Source organism: Equus quagga, chromosome 13 (genome assembly GCF_021613505.1).
Source record: "Equus quagga isolate Etosha38 chromosome 13, UCLA_HA_Equagga_1.0, whole genome shotgun sequence".
Classification (NCBI taxonomy): domain Eukaryota; kingdom Metazoa; phylum Chordata; class Mammalia; order Perissodactyla; family Equidae; genus Equus; species Equus quagga.
In genome coordinates this window covers 53,658,298-53,679,951 of record NC_060279.1, presented here as the reverse complement: position 1 = coordinate 53,679,951, position 21,654 = coordinate 53,658,298, and the positions used below count along the sequence as shown (strand labels likewise).

Below are 21,654 nucleotides of genomic sequence, written 5' to 3'. Positions count from 1 at the left end.
GAGCGGGGCGCCGCGCCTCCCTCGCCGTCCCCGCCCGGAGCCCGGCGCCGCCGCCCGCCGCCCGCCGCGACGTGGGCATGAGCCTGGCCCGCCGCCCGCCGAGCAGGCGCCCCCGGCCCGGGCCGCGGCGCCCAGGTAACCAGCGGGCGCGGGCGGGTGGGGGCCCTAGGCCGCGCCCGGGCCGCGAGAGACCCTCGGTGACTCCCCCCTAAGAGCTCTCCAAGCCCAGGGGACCTTCCTGCTCTTAGGGGACCTCAGGGACCCGCCCCCTCGAGCCAGCCCAGGCCCCTAAAACTAACCGCTGAGCTCCACGTATCCCCAGCTTTCCTCTCCAGGGGAGCCGGGGTCCCGGCCGACCTCCCCGGACCCCACGCACACCGGTGGGAGAAGCCGAGGCCCCTGTGCGCCCTGCCCCTGGGCCTGCCATCCTGAGGGGCATCGCCCGGCCCGTCGCGGCCCCCGTCCTCCTCCCCGCTTTCCTGCCCCCATGCCCTCGTGCGCTCTCAGCTCCGCGAAATTCCAGCAGAGAAAACGTCTACTCCAGTTGCCCCCACTGCCTCCCCCCCCCCCCACCTGCAAATGGATAATACCCTACAACTTAAACTCGCAGCCGGCTGCCTTCTTTCCTTGGACCTTTCTCCCCTGGCGTGGGGCCCTGTCCACCTTCTCCCCCAGGGCCCCTGAGGCCCGGCTCCCATGGAATGCTTCCTGTCCTTGCAGAGGGGCATGAGCGGAGGCTGGGCACCTGGGGTGGTGTGGGCAGAGCAGGGCCTCAGTGCAGCCTGCCTGCCCCAAGCTGGGGTGCAGGGCAGTTGCCAGGACACCCGGATGGAGGGTTTGGGGTGTAGGGCCTGGAAGTCAAGGGCAGTGAGGGGGCCTGGCTGGATTCACCGTAGCAGTTACAGGCTGGGCTTGTTCAGCACCGATTCTTTCCTTGCCCCTTTCAGAGGGCTGTGGCTCCAATGCAGGCCATTCCTGTCCCCCACCCGGGATGGGTCCCAGGAGCTGCGCCCCCTCCCGCCCAGTTGCTTGCCCTTCTGTGCCTGGGCTACTTCCAGTCCTTTCCTCCCAGGCAGGGCAGCAGGGATGGGCATGACCTCGCCCAACAACCCTGGCCAAGGTGGGGCCACCCGGTCAGGCCTGGACACAATGTCAGCAGTGCTCTCTCCCTCGAGGCTGTTTTGAACCAAACCTTGGGTCTGGGCCCTGGCTGGTTCTCCAGGAACAACAGTTTGCTGGCCATGATGGTCAGCACGGGGACAGCCCTGGGGCCCTGGTGGTGGGAGCCAACCCCTGCTCACACTGCCCTGGAGGTTGAGCTGGGTCCCGCTAGGTGGATATTGGTGATGGTGAGAGAAAGGATGAGGAAGACAAATCCTGGAAAGAATTATGCATTCAGTCCCCAAGCATCGAGCATATACTCCACGCTCGGCACTGTTCTAGGTGCTGGATGGAGCTGTTAACTAGACAGACAAGGCTTCGCATCAGGGAGCTGACATTCTACGAGGTTCCAGGAGAAAGAGCAGCGAGTAGCAAATGAACAGATGAAGGAACGAGAAAATCCTATAGTGATGCGTGCGATCAAGACAGTGAAACTGGATGTTGTGAGAGGGGCTGACTGGCCAGAGTGGTCAGGAAAGGCCTCTCTGAGGAGGTGACCTTTGAGCTGAGACCTGAATGAAGCGGTACAGTGAACCGTGAGCCCACCTGATGGAACAGTGTTGTAGGTGGGGAACAGCAAGTGGTCCCCTGTGGGAAGCAGTAGGCGTGTTGAGGAACAGAAGGAAGGCCAGCGTGGTGGAGCATACTGAGCAGGGGGGAGACGAGGTTGGGGGGAGACCGGAGAGAGCGGAGTGGCAGCGGTGTGGAGCCATAGCTCCGCTTCCCTGAATTAAGGGCCCAGGAGATACCGTGGCAGTTTCGTCCCCTCCTCCCACCGTTCCTCTCTGCCCAGTGGGTATTTGATCTGTGTTTGCCACCCGCCCTGGGTGAGAGCTGCAGTGTTTCGGGCGGTGGTTCCTTGTGGGATTTGCCTGGGCGGAGGCGGTGCGGGGTGGGGGCCCCTCCCGGCCCCTGATAGCAATCACACTGGGGCAGAGAGAGCAAGACCACAGGTGATGGGAAATGTCCCTGGTGCTGGGGAGAATCCTGCCGATAGGATCTTTGCCGTGGAGCGGAGACAGCGAGACGACAGTGAGACCGACAGTGAGACAGTGTCCAGGTAGCGCTGTCCCTGGAGCCCTGATAAGATCCGATCTGTCCTGGAGGGGGAGGCCCAGCCAGGCGGGCAGGCGCTCCTGCTCACTCATTGGTTGCCAACTGCAGCGAGTGGCGTTTGTTCTGGAGCCAAAGGCTCCAGGCAGAATCCAGGTGCAGGGAGGAAGTGCTCAGAGTGGCTGCCCCTGGGGCAGGTGGGCCCTGCCCCGCGCCTCTGCTGGGCACCAGGGAGTCTCCCTGCCCCCTCCCCGCGGGACACCTGCCCTTCCTGGGGAGGGGCGGTTCAGAGGCAGCTCTCTCTGAAGAGGCCAGTGGTGGCCTGGCCCAGAGCAGGTACTGTTTGGTTGAGCAGCAGTGTTGATGCCAGTCTGGGAAGAGGAACGGGGGGGCCCTTGCTCCCCCCTGCAGTGTTGAGGGGGCTGCTGGGCACCCTGCTTAGCTTCTCTGGGTGCTCAGAGCTGAGCCCCCGGGCCCGAGAACTCAGGTCCTCTCCAGTTAGGGCGCATTCCTCCCTCTGCAGGCCCAAGAGAGGCAGGGCTGGTGGTGACTCAGGAGCGATGGGAAAGTGGCTCCAGGGACGGCAGGCCCACTTACTGGCCTGCTGAGCTCAGCTGCCCTCCACGCCTCCATGCCCCACTGGGCCTGCGCAGGCTCAGCCTGGGGGCCGCCTCTCTTGCTTAACACGGTGCAGCCCCTCTGGGGGATGGGTTGGCTCTGTGTTCCCCCACTCACCTTGATCCCATTGTTCATCAAATTTGTGGGTCCACCTATGGGCCCTTCCCCCTCCCTCTCTCCCTCCCAATTCCCCTTTGCTGTACCATTTTGGGCCCCAGGCTGGGTCTTGCTCTTGCAAACTTCATTAGGGACTGAGTATGGCCAGCACTCCCTGTGACTCGGGGCCAGAGTGAGCCGCCAGGCCCTTTGCCACCCAGGCCTCCCCTGGAAGGTTGCTCTTTCCCCTGGTTTGTTTCTGCGGGGCTGATTCTAGGGCCTGGGGGATGGGTGGGGTGTGGGCCTAAGGACAGACGTGGCAGGGGGCTCCTGAGAGCTTGGCAGCCACGGTCACTCTTAGGTGCTGCTGGGAAGGTAACTGGTGGAGCCAGGAAGGGGCAGGCCTGCATTGAGCCTGTGGAGGGCTGGGTTATGGTGGTTTCACAGCCCTTGGCTAGGCAGCAGCTCTGAAATGAAAACAGCCCTTGGAGCTTTGAGGCAGAAGTTCTGGGTCCCAGTGGGCAGGCAGCTGCCTCATGGATATTCATTTCCTCACTTAAAGTAGGTGGATTTGTTCTCGGGTTTTTTTTTTTTACTGATGGGGAAACTGAGGCACTGAGAAGTTAGGTGGCTTGCCCAGGACCACTTGGCCAGCTAGATTCACGTTTCTGGCTGTGCCACATCTGGACTGCCGTGGATGAAGCCAGGGGCCCCGCGTGCTTTCATAGGTGTGTTCTGAAAGGGGCCTTGTGTGCTGTGGATGCACAGCCAGTGGCCAGCCTGCTGTCATCCTGGAGGGGAATTTTATGGGGCTAGTCCTTGCAAGGGGGACAAGGCAGTCCCAGGGGCAGGTGGTAGAAACAGAGCTGGGAAAATTTACCCATCTCTGACTGCCAGAGCCCAGGTGTGGCAGGGCTGTTGGGGGTCAGTGCCAGGGAGGGGACCCCAGCCCAGACCTTACAGGAAGAAAGGGACCAGTTGGGTGTGGCAGGGTCTTAGACCCCAGGGCGCTGGGACAGAGGGAGTGAGTGGGCAGGGAGGCAGTGGAGGGCGTGCTGAAGAGGCTGTCAGGGTGCAAGTGGGATAGGCGAGCATTACCCTCTCTGCCCCTCCCTGTGTCGTGTGTGCCCACTGGGGCAGTCCCATCTGTTCCTTGTTAGAGACTCAACAGACAGGCCTCCAGGAGATTAATTAATGCCAAGCTGCTGGCAGATCCAGTAGCATGCCTGCCCCAGGGCCCCATCCTGGCAGCACAGATGCCCAGCTGACCCCAGAAATGCTGCTCCATTCCCACCCAGTGATCCTGGAGACATGGGGGGCCATGTTGCTGGCACAGCCCTGCCCCTGAGCCTGGATGGCAGAGAGGGCTTGGGTGGTGGCAAGCAGCCAGAGATGGCCGCAGGACATTCCACCCCTGGGCCTGCCTCTGTCACCCGCTCCAGAACTTCCCATTTGTCCCTGGCTGTGCCCAGGGCTTGCTGTGTGACCTTAGCCAGGCTGTTTATCATCTCTGGGTAACTTGCTTTTCCCCATCTGTAAAATGGGTTGGACTGGGTCATCATGGAGACCACCTTGCCGAGTCGGAGTCTTCGTTATTTCTTGATCTGCCTGATTCTGAGTGGCCCCTGCTGGCACCCCTTTTCCTGCTCCGTACTGACTTCCCGTTGGTGCCCCTCATTGTCGTCCAGCTGTGTCCTCTGCCCCAGGCCCCAGTGATTGCTAGTTTTCCCTGTAATTAATTCCTGCCCACGCTAGGACAGGGGGGCACTGCATGGCCTGGCCAGACCCAGGGCCCAGCACCAGGGTTGGGGCTGTCTGTTTCCACAGTGGCCACCTCCACCGGCCCAGCACATTCCTGAGCCTTATCTGGGGGCCCGCCCAGCTGGACTCTGCCCTCCCACCCAGGAAGCAGCACAGAGGAGCTGCCCGAGAGTTTCGGGGGCTGGGAGCAGGGCCTGAGGTGACGATTCTCAGCCTCAGCCTGGGGCTGGAGGTGTGGGATGGGGTGGGGCAGAGGGATTTGGGGGTCTGCTGAGACTGACAGGGTCCTTAACCTTGGGGAGCGTGGGGTTCACTCAGACTCCAGACTTTGCCATCTCCTGGGGCCCTCCCATCTCTGGGAAGGCTCTCCCATGGGGGTCCTTGTGCACCGGAGGGGGCCTTGCTCTGGGGAAGTTGCCCTAAGTCTGCCCCAAAGTTGTAACAGGAGACAGGGCTGGACAGCAGGTCCTGGGCCCTCCCTCCCTCTGCCCCCACCTCCACAGCGGGAGCCAGAGCCAGTCCTCCAGGAAGGGGTTAACTGCCAGCCCCAGCCATGAGGGAGGGGACTGGGCTGGACCATTTTCCTCACTGCTGCCTCCACCTCGGTTTTCCTGAATGGTTCTGTCGTCCTGGGGTGGGGAGGGAAGGGAAGGAAGAAGGGCGGGCAGAGGGAGGGAGGGAAGGAGGGAGGAGTGTGGGAAGAGGAAGGAAAAAAGAGCGAGACAGCCAGGGGAAGAGAAAGATGTCACTGCCTAATCTCCCTGTCATTTTATTTCCAGCAGGCACCGGGCGAAGGAGCTGCTAGAACAATGCTGAAGCGGGCGAGGTGAGGAGCCGCCCGGTGAGGCAGCCCCGACGGAGTGTCTCGAACAGGTGATCGGAGGAGCTGGAAACCGAGGCCACCTGGGCATCCTTCCCCTCGCCCCAGCCAGGCCCGGGAGCCCCAAAGGTGGTGGGGAAACCATGGCGACCAATTTCAACGACATCGTCAAGCAAGGCTATGTGAAGATGAAGAGCAGGAAGCTCGGGGTGAGCCGCCCTCCGAGGGGCCCGGCCGAGGGACGGGCACCCCAGGACCTGGTCTGGAGCCCAGCATGTCGGGGTGTGCAGCCACCCGCCTGTGGCCGGCATGGTGCATTTGTGGTCTCGAGGCTTCTGGCCAGCGGGCCGCCTGGCATGTGCCTGGGGTGGCCCTCCCTGCTGCAGCCCCCACCCCAGCAGGGCTGCTTGGCATCTCAGCCAGGCTAGCGGTGGTAGCGAGGAGCAGGAGGCTCCCCTGCTATTGTTGAAGTTGTCGCCAGGGCAGCGGCAGGAGCAGCTGGAAACACTGGGCTGTGTCTGGGCTGAGACCCGGCTTCTCACTTGCCCGCGCCTCCCCGCGCCTCCCTCCCCTCTCGTGGCCTCTTTTCTTTTGAGGGCCCCATCTCCCCTGCTTCCCATTGCTTTCTGTGGGGGGGATTTATTGATCTACCTGTGGTTGTTGCTTTTACTGTTAAAGAAGTGTTTGTAAAGGAGGGCAGTTGGTTGTGGGGGCAGGGCGGTGGTGGGAGGGGTGCAGAAGCGGCTTATGAATGAGAACCTGGGGCAGGATGGCCCGTGGCTCTGGGACAGGCTGCTTTCCTCCAAGTTGTTGGCAGCATCTCTGTGCTCACTTGGTGGCTCGGTGTTTGGCCCCAAGTTGGGGGCTTGGAGGGTCTATGGAGATGAGGCCTCAGACACACCTCTGCTGAGTGGGCACCGTCTCCCACCCACTACTGGCAAAGACCTCCCCAGAAGGCCTGAGCAGGGCCCCAGGACCAACTTAATGATCTTGGTGAGGTTGTCCAGGAGCTGCCTCTAGTCCCCTGCAGACCCTCCCCCACCTCCAGTGAGGGGTCTCCCCAGTAGGAAGGAAAGCCCTGGGGACTGAGCGGCCCAAGTCTTGTGTTTTACCCTGGGGTCTCTGGTCCTTCTCTCCCCTCCCCCATTACCTCGATGGGGTGGGGGTGGGATCAGGCTTCCTGGCTTGAGGAAGGGGAAGGCCAGGGCTCTGATAGCCAGCTTCCCTGCCTGGGCCGAGACTGAGCACTACTGGCCTGCCTCCGGAGAGGGTGCTTCTTGCTTCTCCCCTCCCGTGGCCCCGAGGCCCTGGGGGGCTCTGTCCAGGCAGGGGCAGCAGCTCAGCTGGTGGGCATGTTTGGAGTCTTATCTGGATTTGAATTTGTATCACAGCCTGGGCCCCCAGCTTAGGAGACCGGGCTGGCAGCCATCAGCCACTCTGCTCCTGCCCCCAGAGAGGGATGGATGGCCCACTTGGAGCACAGAACAAGGAGAGAGGCTGAGGTGGGGAGGCAAGAGGGTAGGCGCCTGGCTTCTAGTCTGACTCCTCATTCTTATGGGCTGGACCTAGCAGGTCCCCAGGGGCCAGCTGGCTGAGGTCCTGTCCAGGGCAGAATATACAAGGAAGGCAAGCCACTTGGGGCGGCCACTGGGGCTCAGTATCAGACCTGTTCCAGGAGGAGACCTGGGAACCCAGCGTGGGCACAGCCAGGGGAGGGGGTGGGAGCTGGGGTGTGACCAGGTCCTCTCCAGCGGTCCCCCTACTCAGGGAATTCAGCATCCCCTTGCAGACCTGATGCGAAGGGCTGCGGTCACACAGCCGTTCTTGTCCCAGAGCAGCCATCCTTGTCTCAGCTCGAGGAGGTGAGGGGGAGGGGCTGAAAGAGATGGAGCCAACCCTCCTACCTGGCAGGGCCTTCCTCGGAGCAGAGCTGTGGCAGAGTGTTTCTGAAGCGCTGATCAAAGACCTGTGAGAAGTGGGGAAGGAGGGCTCTTGAGCGCAGAGGCTCCCTGGGGCTGTGTGTGTGTGTGTGTGTGTGTGTGTCCTGTAACCAGGCAACCAGAGTGCTCGGCCCCCAGGCCTTCTGCCCCCCATGCTGCAGGCTGCATGGAGCCCAAGCTGCCAGGGCATAGCTGGGTTGGCAGCATTCATTCATTCATTCATCCACCCACCCACTCATTCACAGTACCCTCATACGCTCATTCAGTTGTTCAGCAGAGCTCTGTTAATGAGGCTGCCAGGATGTGAGGACTCTGAGGATAAAACACAGCCTCTGTCCTAAGGGAGCTCCCCATCTGAGAGCTGAGGCCTGCTGTGGTTCGGGTGGGTAGGCCCCGTGGGGGCTGAGCCAGGGTCCTGGGTGCGGGGGCAGACATGCCTCCTGGAGTCCCAGACAGGAGCCAGAAATAGCCTGGTTCCGAGTAGCTTCTTGGGATGGGGACTGCTGGGACCCTGCCTGCCCAGGACCTGGTGCCCATGTGGCAGAGCAGGGCGGGGGCAGGGGCGGGGCTGTGGCCCAGCAGGCCCCTCGCCGCCTCTGCTCTACTCTGGGCCACTGCTTGGGCTCCCTGCTGTTTGCCAATGAGAGGAGCACGGGAGACTCCTGGGGCCTGGGCTCTGCCAGGCTTCTGGACTGCCCGCTGAGAGAGCAGGTACATCCCAGCCACAGACTTCGGGCTGGAAGAGAGCCAAAGAGCCGTGGAAGGAAGAGTCAGCAGCCGGAGCAGGTGGCTGGGGCCACCCCTTGAGGGGCTCACAAGCCAGTTTGCTCCTTCAGCCCTAGAGGATGGTCAGTTCCTTCCTTCCTCACTCCTTGCCCCTTGGGAAAAGTGTATGACGCCATAGAGAATTTAGGCGGTTTCAGACACAGGGTCATTGGTGGTGGCTGGGGCAAGGAGGGAACCTTGCCAGGGAAGGCACTGTGCTCTGGGGAACCCCAGGATCTTGGGTCTGCCCCTTTACTACTGAGAGCCTGTCGTTTTGCAGCTGGAAAGGGAAGTAAGCCCTACACTCTGGTTGGTGAGGGAGTGAAGAGGGTGGGTGGAAGCTCCTGAGACGAGGGGTGCTGCCCACACCAAGCCCGCTCTGAGAACGAGGACGGGGTGATGCTCAGCTGGGAGCAGGCAGGGTCTCATCCCTGTCCCTGGGACACTGTCGGCTCGGGAGCGCAACAGCCTGCTTTAAATACCAGCTCCGCCGTGTATTAGCTGTTACTGAACTTTCTGGTGCCTCAGTTTTCCTGTCTATAAAGTGGACATGTTAGAGCCAACCTCAAGTGGCCCTGAGATTAACTGTGTAGAGTGCTAATAACCAAAAGTACAAATAAGAAGCACTCAATAGTGCTGGCTCCTTCTGTTACACTCAGGGCTGAGCTCGCAGTCAGCGGTGACTCTGGAGAGTACCCTTTGTGAAGCAGCCCTTCAGAGCCAGCCAAGAAATGATTGCCTTTTGGTTTGGAGAGGGGGCCTCTCCTTCGGGGGGCTGTCAAGCTGGTGTCAGCTGTCCCCAGGTTTTCTCCTGGGCCACAGCTCCAGGGACAGCCTGTGGCAGTGCCCCCCTGTGGTAGGCAGGGGTAACTGCAGGGCCATATTGGGTGGGGGTGGTCCAGGGAAGGCCTGATGCCCCTGCCATCTTGCCCCACAGATCTACCGGAGGTGCTGGCTGGTGTTCCGGAAATCCTCCAGTAAGGGGCCCCAGCGGCTGGAGAAGTATCCAGATGAGAAGTCAGTGTGCCTCCGAGGCTGCCCCAAGGTTAGGGGGCCTGGGCCCTAGCTCCCCCAACCTGTAAGCAATGATGATTTAAGAGTCCTGAGGTCTGAGAGCCCCCTCCTGGGGGTGGCAGAGCCGTGGGGGATGCAGAGGGAGGCATTCCAGCCTGGCTGAGTCCCTTGTGGATGCTGTCCCAGGTGACCGAGATCAGCAACGTCAAGTGTGTCACGCGGCTACCCAAGGAGACAAAGAGGCAGGCAGTGGCCATCATATTCACTGACGACTCGGCACGCACCTTCACCTGCGACTCAGGTGAGGAGCTGGGGCTGTAGGCCTCCACCCAGCCTCCCCCGGGCCGTCGAGGTCCAGGGGTCCGGCCGGGAGGAGGGAGAGCAGGGCTAGCCCTGGCTGGGTATGACGCCTGGAGGTGGAGATGGGGGTAGGGGTGCCTTTGAGGGAGCAGACGCCGAGGATGAGGTGGGCCAGGTCAGCAGAATCCACTGGTCTTGCCCTCCCTACCTTGCCTGGTGGGATGACTCAGGCTGAGGCAGGGGGGTGGGCTGCTGGGGGAGCCTGAGCCGGCAGCATGACGAGGGACCCTTTTCTCCAGAGCTGGAGGCGGAGGAGTGGTACAAGACACTGTCTGTGGAGTGTCTGGGGCCACGGCTCAACGACATCAGTCTAGGAGAGCCAGACCTCCTGGCCCCAGGGGTGCAATGTGAGCAGACAGGTGAGGCCTGGTGCTGGCACTGGGGTGGGGGAGAGGGAAGGGGCTCCCCCAGGAAGCTCCAGGCTGGCTCGTCCTTTCCCACTCCAGATCGTTTCAACGTCTTCCTGTTGCCCTGCCCCAACCTGGACGTATACGGCGAGTGCAAGCTGCAGATCACCCACGAGAACATCTACCTCTGGGACACACACAACCCCCGCGTGAAGCTCGTCTCGTGGCCCCTCTGCTCACTGCGCCGCTACGGGCGCGACGCCACTCGCTTCACCTTCGAGGCTGGCCGGTAGGACCCTCTCTTCACCCCCCATCCCACCATGGTCATGATGCTGGCTGCCATTCACCCTGTCAGGCACTGTGCTGGGAACTTAAGTTACTGATCAGCATAGCAGTCCGAGGGGGAACGTGCTATTCCCATTTTACAGATGACAGCAGGCAGCCCAAGGGTTAGGGTGCTTGGGCTCAAATCACATGCTGGCACCGGCATTTACTAGCTCTCTGAGTGTGGGCCTGAGTCTCAGTGTCCTGCTCTGTCACATAGAGAATAATAAAAGTGCCTAACCTAGAATTCTGGTGAGGCCTGGGTATCCCAGCGCGTAAACTCTGGAGCCGGCGTGCCGAGACTTCAACTCTGTATAACCCTGCGTAACTTTGCTTAAGTCACTTACCTTCTGCATGCCTCAGTCTTCTCATCTGTAAAGGGGTTTGAGAGAACTTGGCATAATGAGGAGCCTGTAATAGCGCACAGACCAGAGCGGGCGGTGGAGACAAGAGAATGGGTTAATTCTCATAAAGCATTTAGACCACCACCTGGCACACTGGAGATGCTTGCACCTTTGAGCTGAGTGGTCAGACACCAGATGACAGCCCTGCCTGTTCCCAGAGGGCGGGGGTGCAGGAGAGCCCCACCAAGCAGGGGCATGTGCATGGTGGGGTCCCCGCCACCTTGCCCTCTGTGCTGCTTGTGTCCCCAGGATGTGTGACGCTGGGGAAGGGCTCTACACCTTCCAGACACAGGAAGGGGAGCAGATTTACCAGAGGGTCCACAGTGCCACCCTGGCCATCGCTGAGCAGCACAAGCGGGTCCTGCTAGAAATGGAGAAGAACGTGAGGGTGAGGCGGCGGGCGGCTCAGTCCAGGGTACAGGGGAGGCTGGTGGGTGGGCCAGCCAAGTGCCCGCAGGACGTCAGGTGTCTGCACTTAGTGTGTACACAGGGTCTGGGGGCGGGCTCAGCAGGTAAACCACTGCCCCCAGGGCTAATGGGGGGGACCCCTCTCTGCCCCACAGCTCCTGAACAAGGGCACAGAACACTACTCATATCCCTGCACCCCCACGACCATGCTGCCCCGCAGCGCCTACTGGCACCACATCACGGGCTCCCAGAACATCGTCGAGGCCTCCAGCTATGCGGGTGAGTCCCTGCAGGGCCCGGCACTGCCCACGAGGCTCTGGGGCGGACACGGCCTTCTGGGTAGGGTCTTTTGACCTGGACCTGAGTCCTGAGCCTGCCTTTGTGTCCACAGGTGAGGGGTATGGGGCAGCCCAGGCCAGCTCAGAAACGGACCTCCTCAACAGATTCATCCTGCTAAAGCCAAAGGCCAGCCAAGGGGACAGCAGCGAGGCCAAGACCCCATCCCAGTGACCGCAGGGCTGGCGTGCACGGGTGACTGCTGGGGCTGTCAGTTGTGGGGCTGACTGCAGCGCAGTGGGCAGCCTCAAGGGGCTGTTAGCCAAGAGCCTGGAGAAAGGGAGCAAGCTGTCCCTTCCTTGCCCCCAAGGGGGAGGCTGGACCAAGGCAAAGGGCTGGCCACGCCACCTGAGCATGTGTGAGGGGCTGGAGCTACCATGGGACTGTATACTGTTCATGATTTTAATATATATGGCTTATGACATACTCTATATTAATGAGATTTCCCCGTCCCTCCCCGCCACCGCATACACATTTTCTAATCCCGTGAGCAGGCCAGTCAAGGCTGTTTCTGGACGGAGGGCAGCCGTTTCCCTGTCCTCCCTGGTACAGCCCTCCTGCTGCCAAGACCTGCTTGAGCTGCCACGGCCAGAGGAGGGAGACCGCCGCTGACTGCTGGCTTTTCCCACGCAGCCCAGGGGCTGAGACAGCAGGTGGCTTCTCATCTCCTCTGGGCCTACAGCAGCACAGGAAGGATCCGAACTTACACTGTGCCACTGGGGTTTGAAGCAGAGGTGATAGCTTGTTGACACCTCAGGTGAAAATCTGGTCTTAAAATGTAGTTTCTGCCCAGGCTCCTTCCTGCTTAGTGGGCTGAGAAGATACCCGGGGGTGGGGTGGGGTGCTGGTAACCTCAGCCAGGTGGAGGGTGGCGGGGCCAGTCCTGAGCTCTCCTGCCCCAGGGCCAAGCTCGGGGGGAAGGCCACAGCAGGAGGACTGATGTGGGGAGCACCCCTGCTGCCCCCTCACTGACCAGGGGTGGGCGTGCCCTAGCAGAGGGGGGCCCCTCTGCCCTGTGTCTGGCCAGCCTAAAGCACTCAGAAACCGAGCCCTTCCTGTTTCCTCCTCCCCACATGGTGCTGAGGCTCCCTGCTGAGATGCAATTAAAGCAATTGATTTTCTAGCGCAGAAGGGCTATCTTTCTATTCACGTCAAACCTTCGGTTGCGTGTGTGTGGTTTTTTGTTTTTTTTTAATACGTTAGGGTTCTGATTTGTGGGAACAGACCTTGTTGTAAATAACCACTATTCAAGTTGTGGCAAGTTGAGAATGATAAAGCAAGAGGCCCCTTCCGACGGAGCCCTGGAGCCAGGGAGGTGGCCCCAGCCAGCTGAGCTCTGAACCTGACCCAGGGACGTCCACCCAGAGGATAAGCCAGCCTGAGGGGGCCCGGCGGCCTCGCCTGTGGAGAGGGAGGCACAGCTGACTGGTGCAGCTAGGGGCACGATGACGCATGAAGGAGATTATGTTGTGCTCTTTATTGCCAAAAATAAAAACTTTTAAAAAGACTACTGTTGATCGATAAATATCCTTTCTTTTCTGCACTGGATCTCTGGTTTTCTCCAGATATCTCCTGCCGGGCTGCCTAATTAACTACTTTGGGTATGTTCCTACCTACAGGGCTCAGGGGTCACCGCTACACCTTCACGAAAGGCCTTGCTGTTCCCCCCACAAACGAAGTAATCGGGCTACTGGCAGTGAAGTTGACAACCAACGGGTAGAGAGTGAAATACAAGGTTTATTGGGGGGGGGGGGGGGGGGGAGGCGGACAGCCAGGGTCGTCTCACGCTATTCTCAAAGGCTTCTCTAATTAGGGACATGGGAGTTTGAACGAAGTGCCGTGGGCTGGCCCTGGGCAGGGCTAGAAGGGTCTGTAGGAGCCTGGATGAGCGCTTTGGCGCTCAACCCTAACATCAGAGACCACAGGTACAAGTGTGGAAATTCCAACTTTGGACAGAAAGGGTTAGGAGAAAAGAGCTGAAATGACCAGAGAAGGACGACAGTGGCCCAGTGGTTCTCAACAGGGAAGCGGTGTGGCCGCCTCCAGGTGCATGAGGAGACGGGGAAGGGACGCTCTGGGGACTGCTGCTGGCAGTTAGCAGGCAGGGCCAGGGAAGCCCAACGGCCAGAAAACACTGTCCTGCCTCAAATCTCAGTGGCACCCCTGGTTGTCTACCTGTGACCGAGCAAGGCTGGGCTGGACTTCGCTCCCCGCTGCTACCCTCCTAGCTGGTGGCTTGTCAAGAAGCTCGAGCACAGCTGCCCTCCCCAGTGCTGACGTCCCAGGAGAGACCTGAAATCCAGCCGCTGCTCTGACCCTTCCTGCCGAGGCAGGCAAGTGCGGCTAGTTGATAGTGAGGACGTCGCTCTGGATCTCGTGGCTTAACTGGGTCTGCAAGTCACTCAGCTTCTTCTTCAATCCAGAGAGGGCGGAGAGGACGATGGTTTCGGGGCGCAGAGAGCCACAGGACTCCACGTTGTAGTAAAACCTGAGAGGCGAGAGGCCGCAGAGGCCCTCGTGAGGCAGCCTGCTGAGCCCGAGCCTCAGCCACGGCCTCGCCTCCTCTGGGCCTTGACCCCTTTCCTACCAGGAGCTCGAGCTCGCGCTCGCCCCAAGGCTGACTTCCAGCCTTGTACAAACGGGTCCCCGCACATCTGCAGGACCTCAAGGGGGCTGCAGCTACCTTGAAAAGATACTGTAAAGCCTCAGAACCCCTCTGTATGGACGTATTCCACACTGAGGAGACAGTGCAAGATCAGGTGAGCAGCGTCACAGGCTCCGGCATCTACACGTTCGTCACCAGAAGACTTTGGTCGGGTTTTGGCCCGAGGCTGATCCCCTCCTCTGGGGGCTGAACATCAGAATAGAACGGCTTGGAAGACTGTAGGGCTGGGCCCCTCTTTCTCACAGTGACCCCAAGGGATGACAATCTGCCCGGATGAGCACACCACGCGCTCAGCAGTTATCAGCCCCTCCTCAGCTCTCGGGAACTGGGTCTCCCCAGCTCAGAGCCTACACCTACCTGTGTGTTTTCACACGCTTTACCTTCAGCGCCGGGCCAGTGGCTTACCTCTCCGGCTTGCCGTTGGGGTCGTAGGGAGCCTGTGACTCATCCTCATCCAGCTCCGAGTACTCGCTCTTTGGCCTGGGGTCAAACACAGGTCAGCACGGGTTGGCCACTGCCGCTTTAAGGGCACCTCTGTCCACAGTCAGCCTGCCCCATCTCAGCCACCAGGAACCCTTTCCACGCCAGCCACCCTAAATGCCTGCCTTTGCTCCCAACGGGGACGTACCACTCCTCTGGCTTGGGGTACACTGTGTGCCTCAGGGCGTTGTCAGGATCGTATTCAAAGGCCACCCCTGCAGTAGGGTTCCACTTGGCATGCTCTTTGCCAAAGCCCTTTTTGGCATAGGCTCGAAGTCTCAGCTCCTGGCCCTTCCTCAGCTTGACGATGAGGATGTCTGTAGGGAGAGGCATGAGCCAGTCAAGGGCCGAGAGAGGTTCGGCCCTCCAAATTTTGAGCTGGAGTGCCGCTAGAAGACCAGGCAGCACGAGAGGCTGCGTCTGCTTTCCACCCCTCCGCTGGCCTGCAAAGTGACAGGTCAAGTGGACACCTGCCCTCACTTGAGCCCTTACCGTCCTGCTCCACATAGTCGTTAGGGTCATTATCTCGGTTCCGGGATGTCACCTGTAGGGAGCCCAAACAGAGGCATTATTAGCTGCTCATGTCCCCAGTCACCTCTTCCTGCAACCCACTTCCAGCACCTCCAGGTTGCAATCTGCCAAACCAGGGAAAGGGAGCCTGGGAGGAGGCGGGAGAAGTGCGTACCGGGACCCAGTCTGTGCTGGTGCCTGGACTCCAAGCCCTCCTTCACGGCTTTGTGACAGCCTTCTCAGTAAAACAGTACCATGGCCTCTAAAAGGGTCCTTGGGGCACAGAGGGAACACGACAGCAACAAGCTCCGGCCCCCCCCACCCCGGCAGAGTCCAGAACTCCCAGCGCCTCTAGGCGCCAGGTTCAGGCCATGGCAGAGGTAACGCAGGCAAGTCAGTGTCTCAGAAGAGGTCAGCCCAGTCTGGCCCACTTGGGGCCAGAAGGAGAAGAGCAAGGGTCCCGGGGAGGGAGGACGCTCTTAGACACTGACCGGAATGACCCGGGGGCTGTTGGAGATGAGGTCCCGAGACGTGACGTGGCGTGTCTGGTCTTCGTTGCAGCGCACGTCGAGAGTGAACTCCACCGAGCACTCGGGGCAGAACTCCTCACACGTGCAGTCCTGAGGCAGCAGAGAGGCAGGGTGAGGCTACGGAGACCGGCAAAGCCCGCGCCGCGCGCTCCCAAGGCCAGTCCCTTCAGTCTCCCATCTGGGAGAGGGGTGATCACAGTCTGCAGGCCCTGTGGGCCGCGTCAACCTGGTGCCACGTTCTCAGGCCGCTCAAGTGCGGGCGCTCCCCAGTTTAGAGACGACCCATACATGCTGGCACCACGTCCCCAGCCCCACCCCGGCTGCCAGGCCACCACGGGAGCCGCACTGCGAACCTCTCGTCCCTGGCCGCGGAGGGCCCTTCCTCAGAGAACCAAGGTGGGGAGGGGACTCTTTCATACTCCACCGTCAGCCTCCCATGAACTAAGTGGACTAGCTCGGGAATGGAATCATCGTTTAAAATAAAACACTCAGGGAGCAGGGAAAAAAGCAGCTTTCAAGTTCTAGACTACTGACCTTTTCTAAAAAAGGAAAACGGCATACATTCACAAAAGCAGAGAAGAGTGCAACAGACAGCCCCTGTGTAACCGTCACTCAGCTTCAGTTAACTACCAACAGTGTGCCACTCTGCGAACGAGTGAGTCCGGGAACAGCCCATCCCCTTGGGAGGGACTATCTGCTACAATTCAGCTCAGGCAAGAGGACAGTGACCAGAAGGCAATCAGGCAAACCGCTCTCCTCACCCCAGCGAGCAAAAGCCGCCGGACTTCTGATGTTTTCAAGACGAGGAGGGAGAGATAGACGCCGCCACACACAGGCGACGCGGGAAGGCCACCCAGACCCTCGAGACCGAGTCTCTTAGTAATGAAACGAAGAATCAAAACGTAACAGAAGACAGAAATATGGAAAGGCACTCAATCTCAAAAAAAAAAGCATAATGAAAGGAGAGGAGTCTGTTCGAGGTTAAAAGACACTAAAGAGGTGTAACAACCAAATGCAATGCGTGAATCTTTACTGGATCACGGACCCACAAACGAAAAACAATTAAGGACATTTTGGGGACAACCAAGAAAATCTCAGTGTGGACTGTATACAGATAGTACCTATTAATGCTAATTTTCTTAGGCATGATAACAGTGTGATTATGTAGGAAAATATCCTTATTTTTAGGACACGCATACTGAAGTTGTTAAGGGAGAAGTAACTTTCTTTCAATGGTTCAGCAAAAATAACAAAATATATATATAAAATAAAGAAAATGTAGCAAAATATTAAGAATTGGTAACCACAGGTTTAAAGCAAATGAGTATTTACCCTTTTAAACTTTTCTGTAGATTTTCAGAAAAAGCAAAACAAAACACCATACCCTCTTTGTTCAGTAAATGTAATACTAGAAAACAACGAAATGGAAAGAACTGGCAGGTCACAGGGCATGCATATCTTTATGTAAGTAAGATACTGCCAAACTGCTCTTCAACTGGTTGTATAACTGTTCCTACCAATATGTATGGTTTTTTTTTAAAGATTTTATTTTTCCTTTTTCTCCCAAAGCCCCCCAGTACATAGTTGTGTATTTTTTTAATTGTGGGTCCTTCCAGTTGTGGCATGTGGGACCCCGCCTCAGCACGGCCCGATGAGCGGTGCCATGTCCGCACCCAGGATCCGAACCGGCGAAACCCTAGGCCGCCAAAGTGGAGTGCGCGAACTTAACCACTTGGCCACAGGGCCGCCCCCACCATGTTGTTTTATTTCTTAAAAACAAAGTCTGGAGATGTGAAGCAGCTATGTCAAAACGTTAAAACGAGACAGGTGGTTTGTGGGAGCATGAGTATTTGCTATATTAGCTCCACACTTTGCTGTGTGCTTGAATATTTCTTTTAAAAAATACATGTATATTTACCAAATTCGCCACCAAAAAAATGACACGCCCTTGGAATATCAGAAACTAGGTGGATTCAGGATCACACAAAGCCATCAGGAGGGAACAGTCTTAAGCTGTCACCCGACATAGTCCTGGTCAAAGGATGCAGCAGCCTAGTTATGTCACACTCCCTCCCTAGTCCAAGGCCTGTTAACCATCATCAGGGAGCAAACACGGCCCAGGGGAAGGGAGCCACGTTTAACCAGCAGAATCTAGGGGGTGATGCACGAATCTGGCAGACACCAGGACTCCAGGCCCTCAGGTCCCTCTGTGGGACAGTTCTCACTCCCTCTGCTCCTTGTCCTGCCCCACAAGCTTCTGTTGACTCCCTTTAGCCTCTTAGGCCCGTTACTGGAGCCTCATCAATCTGAGGCCCCATCAGCACCAAGGACCACCGCCTGCCCTGGGCTCTAAACAACATCTCCACATTATCCTTCTTAAAGCTGGAAGAAAGATGTCCCTCTGAGAACTGAAGTCCCCTGCCTCCCCCACCCTTGACCCCGATCATGCAGCATACCCGGGAGTATTGCAGCTTGTCCACGATGTCGTCACTAGTGAGGGGGATTAATCCTGGAAGACACAGAAAAGCACTTTAAAGGCGGCCAAGGGGACAAACCAAAAGGAGAATCCACAGTCCCCTTGGGAGGGAGAGGCTTCCTCTTCTGACACCAGGCACAGCCACCTCCCTCTAACTTCCCCAAACCTGGCACTCACCGAGCCTGTGTGCGATGAACTCGTCGTGAAGGACTGAGGAATTGGCATCAATCTGAACCCAGTCAATGGCTAAAAAATGACGGAGGCAGAGAAGCGGACAGGCAGTCAGCCACCAAGTTCCCCTAACAACTTAGCACAGTGCTCTCCAGGGTTAGGAATCACCTGATGTTCACCACCCTGCAGAGGCCCGGGCCTGGCTGCCAGTCTCTGATTCCCCAGCTTGAGGGCGGGCCCAGGAATCTGCATTTTAACAGGAACCACATGCCGCACTCCACTTCCCTGCTCAGGCGGACTTAACACAGGGAGCTCCTTCTACCGTACAGAAAAGCACCGACTTCGAGAATACACGGGAGAGGGCACGTGTTTCTTTGAGTTGAGTATTTCCAGGAGAAGCATTTAAATCTGCTATTCAAGCCAACACCAAATTCAAGAACACAAACTATTTGGGCACTTAAAAGTTGGGAAAACCTTACAGAAGTAACACAGACTTAGGGTCCATATCTCGTTTTATGATATAATGACCAGAATACCCAACTTAACACTTTATCATCACTCAGTTAACTGTTTACAGAACTCCTATAACCAGCAAGGCACGCTAAGTATAAAACCCGGTCCCTAGCAGCAACGAGCTAGCAGCGGGGCAAGGACTGTACTGGCACAAACACACTTGACTTAAACACGTTTTCTCATTCATTCATCAACAAACATCTGCACGTAAACAATTACATTCAGAAATCAAACAGCATGGGGGCCGCACTGCCAAATGAGGGGCCCGGACACCAGGAACAGAAGTCAGACGAGGCCCAGATAGCCTGCTTTGTCCCATGCTTCCTCCTGCTTCCCCCACCCACCCAAGCCAGACAAGGACCATGAGCCGGGCTTTTCCGCCCCTGCCTCTTTCCGCCCTGGCCCCCCACATCCAGCCTCGGGTGCAGGTCACAACCCTCTGGGGCTCCCATAAACCACGCCTGTGGGCCTCCATGACACAGGCACTATCACTGTCTCCCTGTGAGCTCCTCCCTCGCTAAAGCCTGTCCAGACTCCTCTGCAGCCACCTGTCATATTTTGCCTTGCGTGGTATTCGTGTAGGTCTTGTCTCTACCTCAAGCTTCGAAAATTGCTAGGGGCAGGGTCTTCAATGTCTTGAGTGTCCTAGCTGTGGGCTGGAATGTAGCGGACGCTCAACATTATTTGCAGAACTGAGTTTGTGGGAAAGGTGGCATTTAGACTCAGAATGTCAGGCCTGCATCACAAAGTACAACTCCCTCAGTCCACTCACGAAACTGAGGCCCAGAGACATGGAGTGATTAGGCAGAGGGAGGACCAGCACTCCAAGCTCCGCGCTGAAGAAGTGATTGGGGGTGGCAATGGTGGAAAGCCTACAATGTTCTCCTGGTTACCAATCACTCGGCCTGCTTATTTCCTTAGGAGTCTGCATAACTGATGCAGCAACTATGGCTTCAATTTCTTTTTTCTAACCCAAACTCTCTGAGCCGACACTCAGAAAATATCTGTAATATATCGGTAAATATGTAAACACCTGGAGCCAGGTGGCTGGAACGAGAGCAGGAACAGACCCTCCCTCCTCTAAGCGCCAGCAGCACTGCCACTGATGCAAGTCCGGCTTGCATTAGTGCTGTCTGTGGACCCGCCCCTCCCCTGTAACTTCACTGCCAGCTCCATCCAGGAGGGCAAGAACCTGGTACTGTCCAGCTGGCATTCCCACGCCGGGCACCACGGCCTGGCACTTATATGCTCCATAAACGCAGTAGAAGGAAGTGACTCCCAAAGACCCATCTACCAGCACTGGACACTCACGGAACGCACGGCCCTCACAGAGATCACCTCACTTAGTCCCTGACGTCACCCTGATAACTACTATGGTTCACAGTCTAACAACCCGCCCAAGCTTCACAGAGTGGGCACGGCACTCGAATCTGCGTCCGCAGACTCCTGAACCCACGCTCCCCACCCACGCGTGTGTAAGAGCGGGCGAAGCGGCCCCTGAGCCAGGGAGGTGGCCAGAGGGGGTTCCGGGCCGAGGGCACCGCCGTTTCCCGGACCCCCGCCGGCCCGGACCACGGTGGGCAGGAGCCCCCGGCGCGCGGTGGCTCGGCAACCAGGGCCGGGCTCGCTTACCTATTATGGGCACCTCGGCGATGAAGACCCTCCGAATGGAGTTGGCCACCCTGAGGGATGCAAACCGAGCGGCGTGAGGGCGCCGCAGCCTCGAAGGTCGCCCCGCCCGCGGGCCCCAGACGAGAGCCCGCCCCACTCCCGCCCCACCCCCGCCCCCCCGGGCCCGGCGCTCCGAGCCCCGGCCTTCTCCCGCGGCGGCCTTACGCCAGGTCCGTGTTCTCGATGATGAACTTGACATTCTCGTCGGTGAGCTCCGTGATGCGCACGGTGGGCTGGTTGGCGTACGGCATCGCGCCCCGCCGCCCCCGGCGCCGCGCCCGGAAGTCGGTCCGCGCGGCCCCGCCCCTTCCGCCGCAGCGCGCTCGCAGCGCCCCCTGCCGCTCGGAGGCCGCCGCCGCGCATCGGCGTTAAGGCGCCAGGTTCAACCGGCGCGGACCGGGATTCGGCCAAACATGCGCACGCTCTTGACTCAACAGTAACACGTCTAGGAATTCCTACTGCAAAAATAATTGCAGTTGTAAGCCAAGATAGCGTACAGGGGCGTTCGCTGCCGCACTGTTTGTAACGCAAAAGATAAAACGAATTGCCCACTGACAGAGACCTGGTTAAATACACGAATATAGGAATACAATGACGCCTTAGAAAAGAATGAAGTAAATTTGTATGTTAATGGAGAAACAAAGTATACTTTGGCAAAGTGTAGTTGACTGATGAGTACACATCCTTCCAGCCCCACGTCCAGATCCCACTCTTCCGAAACTGCCAGAAAATACAATGCTCTTTACTTTAACGTACCATCCATGATTCTGTGTAGTGGTGGTGGGCGGGTGGGGCCCTTCGTCTCTGCATCCCCAGCGCCTTGCAGCGTGCACCTCATAGGGTGAATGCTCCGTGAGTAATTACCATTCCCCTCATCAGCCTGAGAGAGGTTTGAATGAGGCTCAAAAAGGTGGCAGCTGCTCATAGAAAGAGGCTCTAAAATAGGACTTGGCTGGAGCTGCACTTAGGGGGCAGAAGAGTAATCAGAGAGGAGATGAAGGAGTTTGCCTTAGCAAAGAGCGCCGCCTCTCCCTGAGACAGAGAGAAAGGGCACTGGGGGGCCCCTGTTCCCCAGCCTGTGCTATCTCAGTAAATTAAGAATAAAGGTTGCCTGTGAGTGTGAGAGGGATGCTAAGACGATAAAGGAGAGAGTGGAATGAAATTTGGAATGACCACTGCAGGAAACTTGACCGAGTGTCGAGAAACAGAATTAGAGAGGCGCAGAAAGGGC

At 58.4% G+C, this 21,654-nt stretch overlaps 2 protein-coding genes across 2 annotated transcripts; one reads left to right on the top strand and one right to left on the bottom strand.

Moving 5' to 3' along the window:
- Window positions 1-56: 56 nt before the first annotated feature.
- Window positions 57-12,993, top strand: DOK4 (docking protein 4). The gene is made up of 9 exons (XM_046683060.1): window positions 57-135; window positions 5,469-5,718; window positions 9,152-9,259; window positions 9,415-9,529; window positions 9,828-9,947; window positions 10,035-10,224; window positions 10,913-11,051; window positions 11,227-11,350; window positions 11,463-12,993. The coding sequence occupies exons 2-9, from the start codon at window positions 5,653-5,655 to the stop codon at window positions 11,579-11,581; spliced, it is 981 nt and encodes a 326-aa protein (XP_046539016.1). The 5' UTR covers window positions 57-135; window positions 5,469-5,652; the 3' UTR covers window positions 11,582-12,993.
- A 133-nt stretch (window positions 12,994-13,126) lies between these two features.
- Window positions 13,127-20,712, bottom strand: POLR2C (RNA polymerase II subunit C). The gene is made up of 9 exons (XM_046683061.1): window positions 20,589-20,712; window positions 20,385-20,434; window positions 18,246-18,314; window positions 18,049-18,101; window positions 15,554-15,682; window positions 15,045-15,096; window positions 14,701-14,869; window positions 14,478-14,552; window positions 13,127-13,895 (listed from the first exon to the last, which is right to left on the bottom strand). The coding sequence occupies exons 1-9, from the start codon at window positions 20,672-20,674 to the stop codon at window positions 13,751-13,753; spliced, it is 828 nt and encodes a 275-aa protein (XP_046539017.1). The 5' UTR covers window positions 20,675-20,712; the 3' UTR covers window positions 13,127-13,750.
- Window positions 20,713-21,654: the final 942 nt, after the last annotated feature.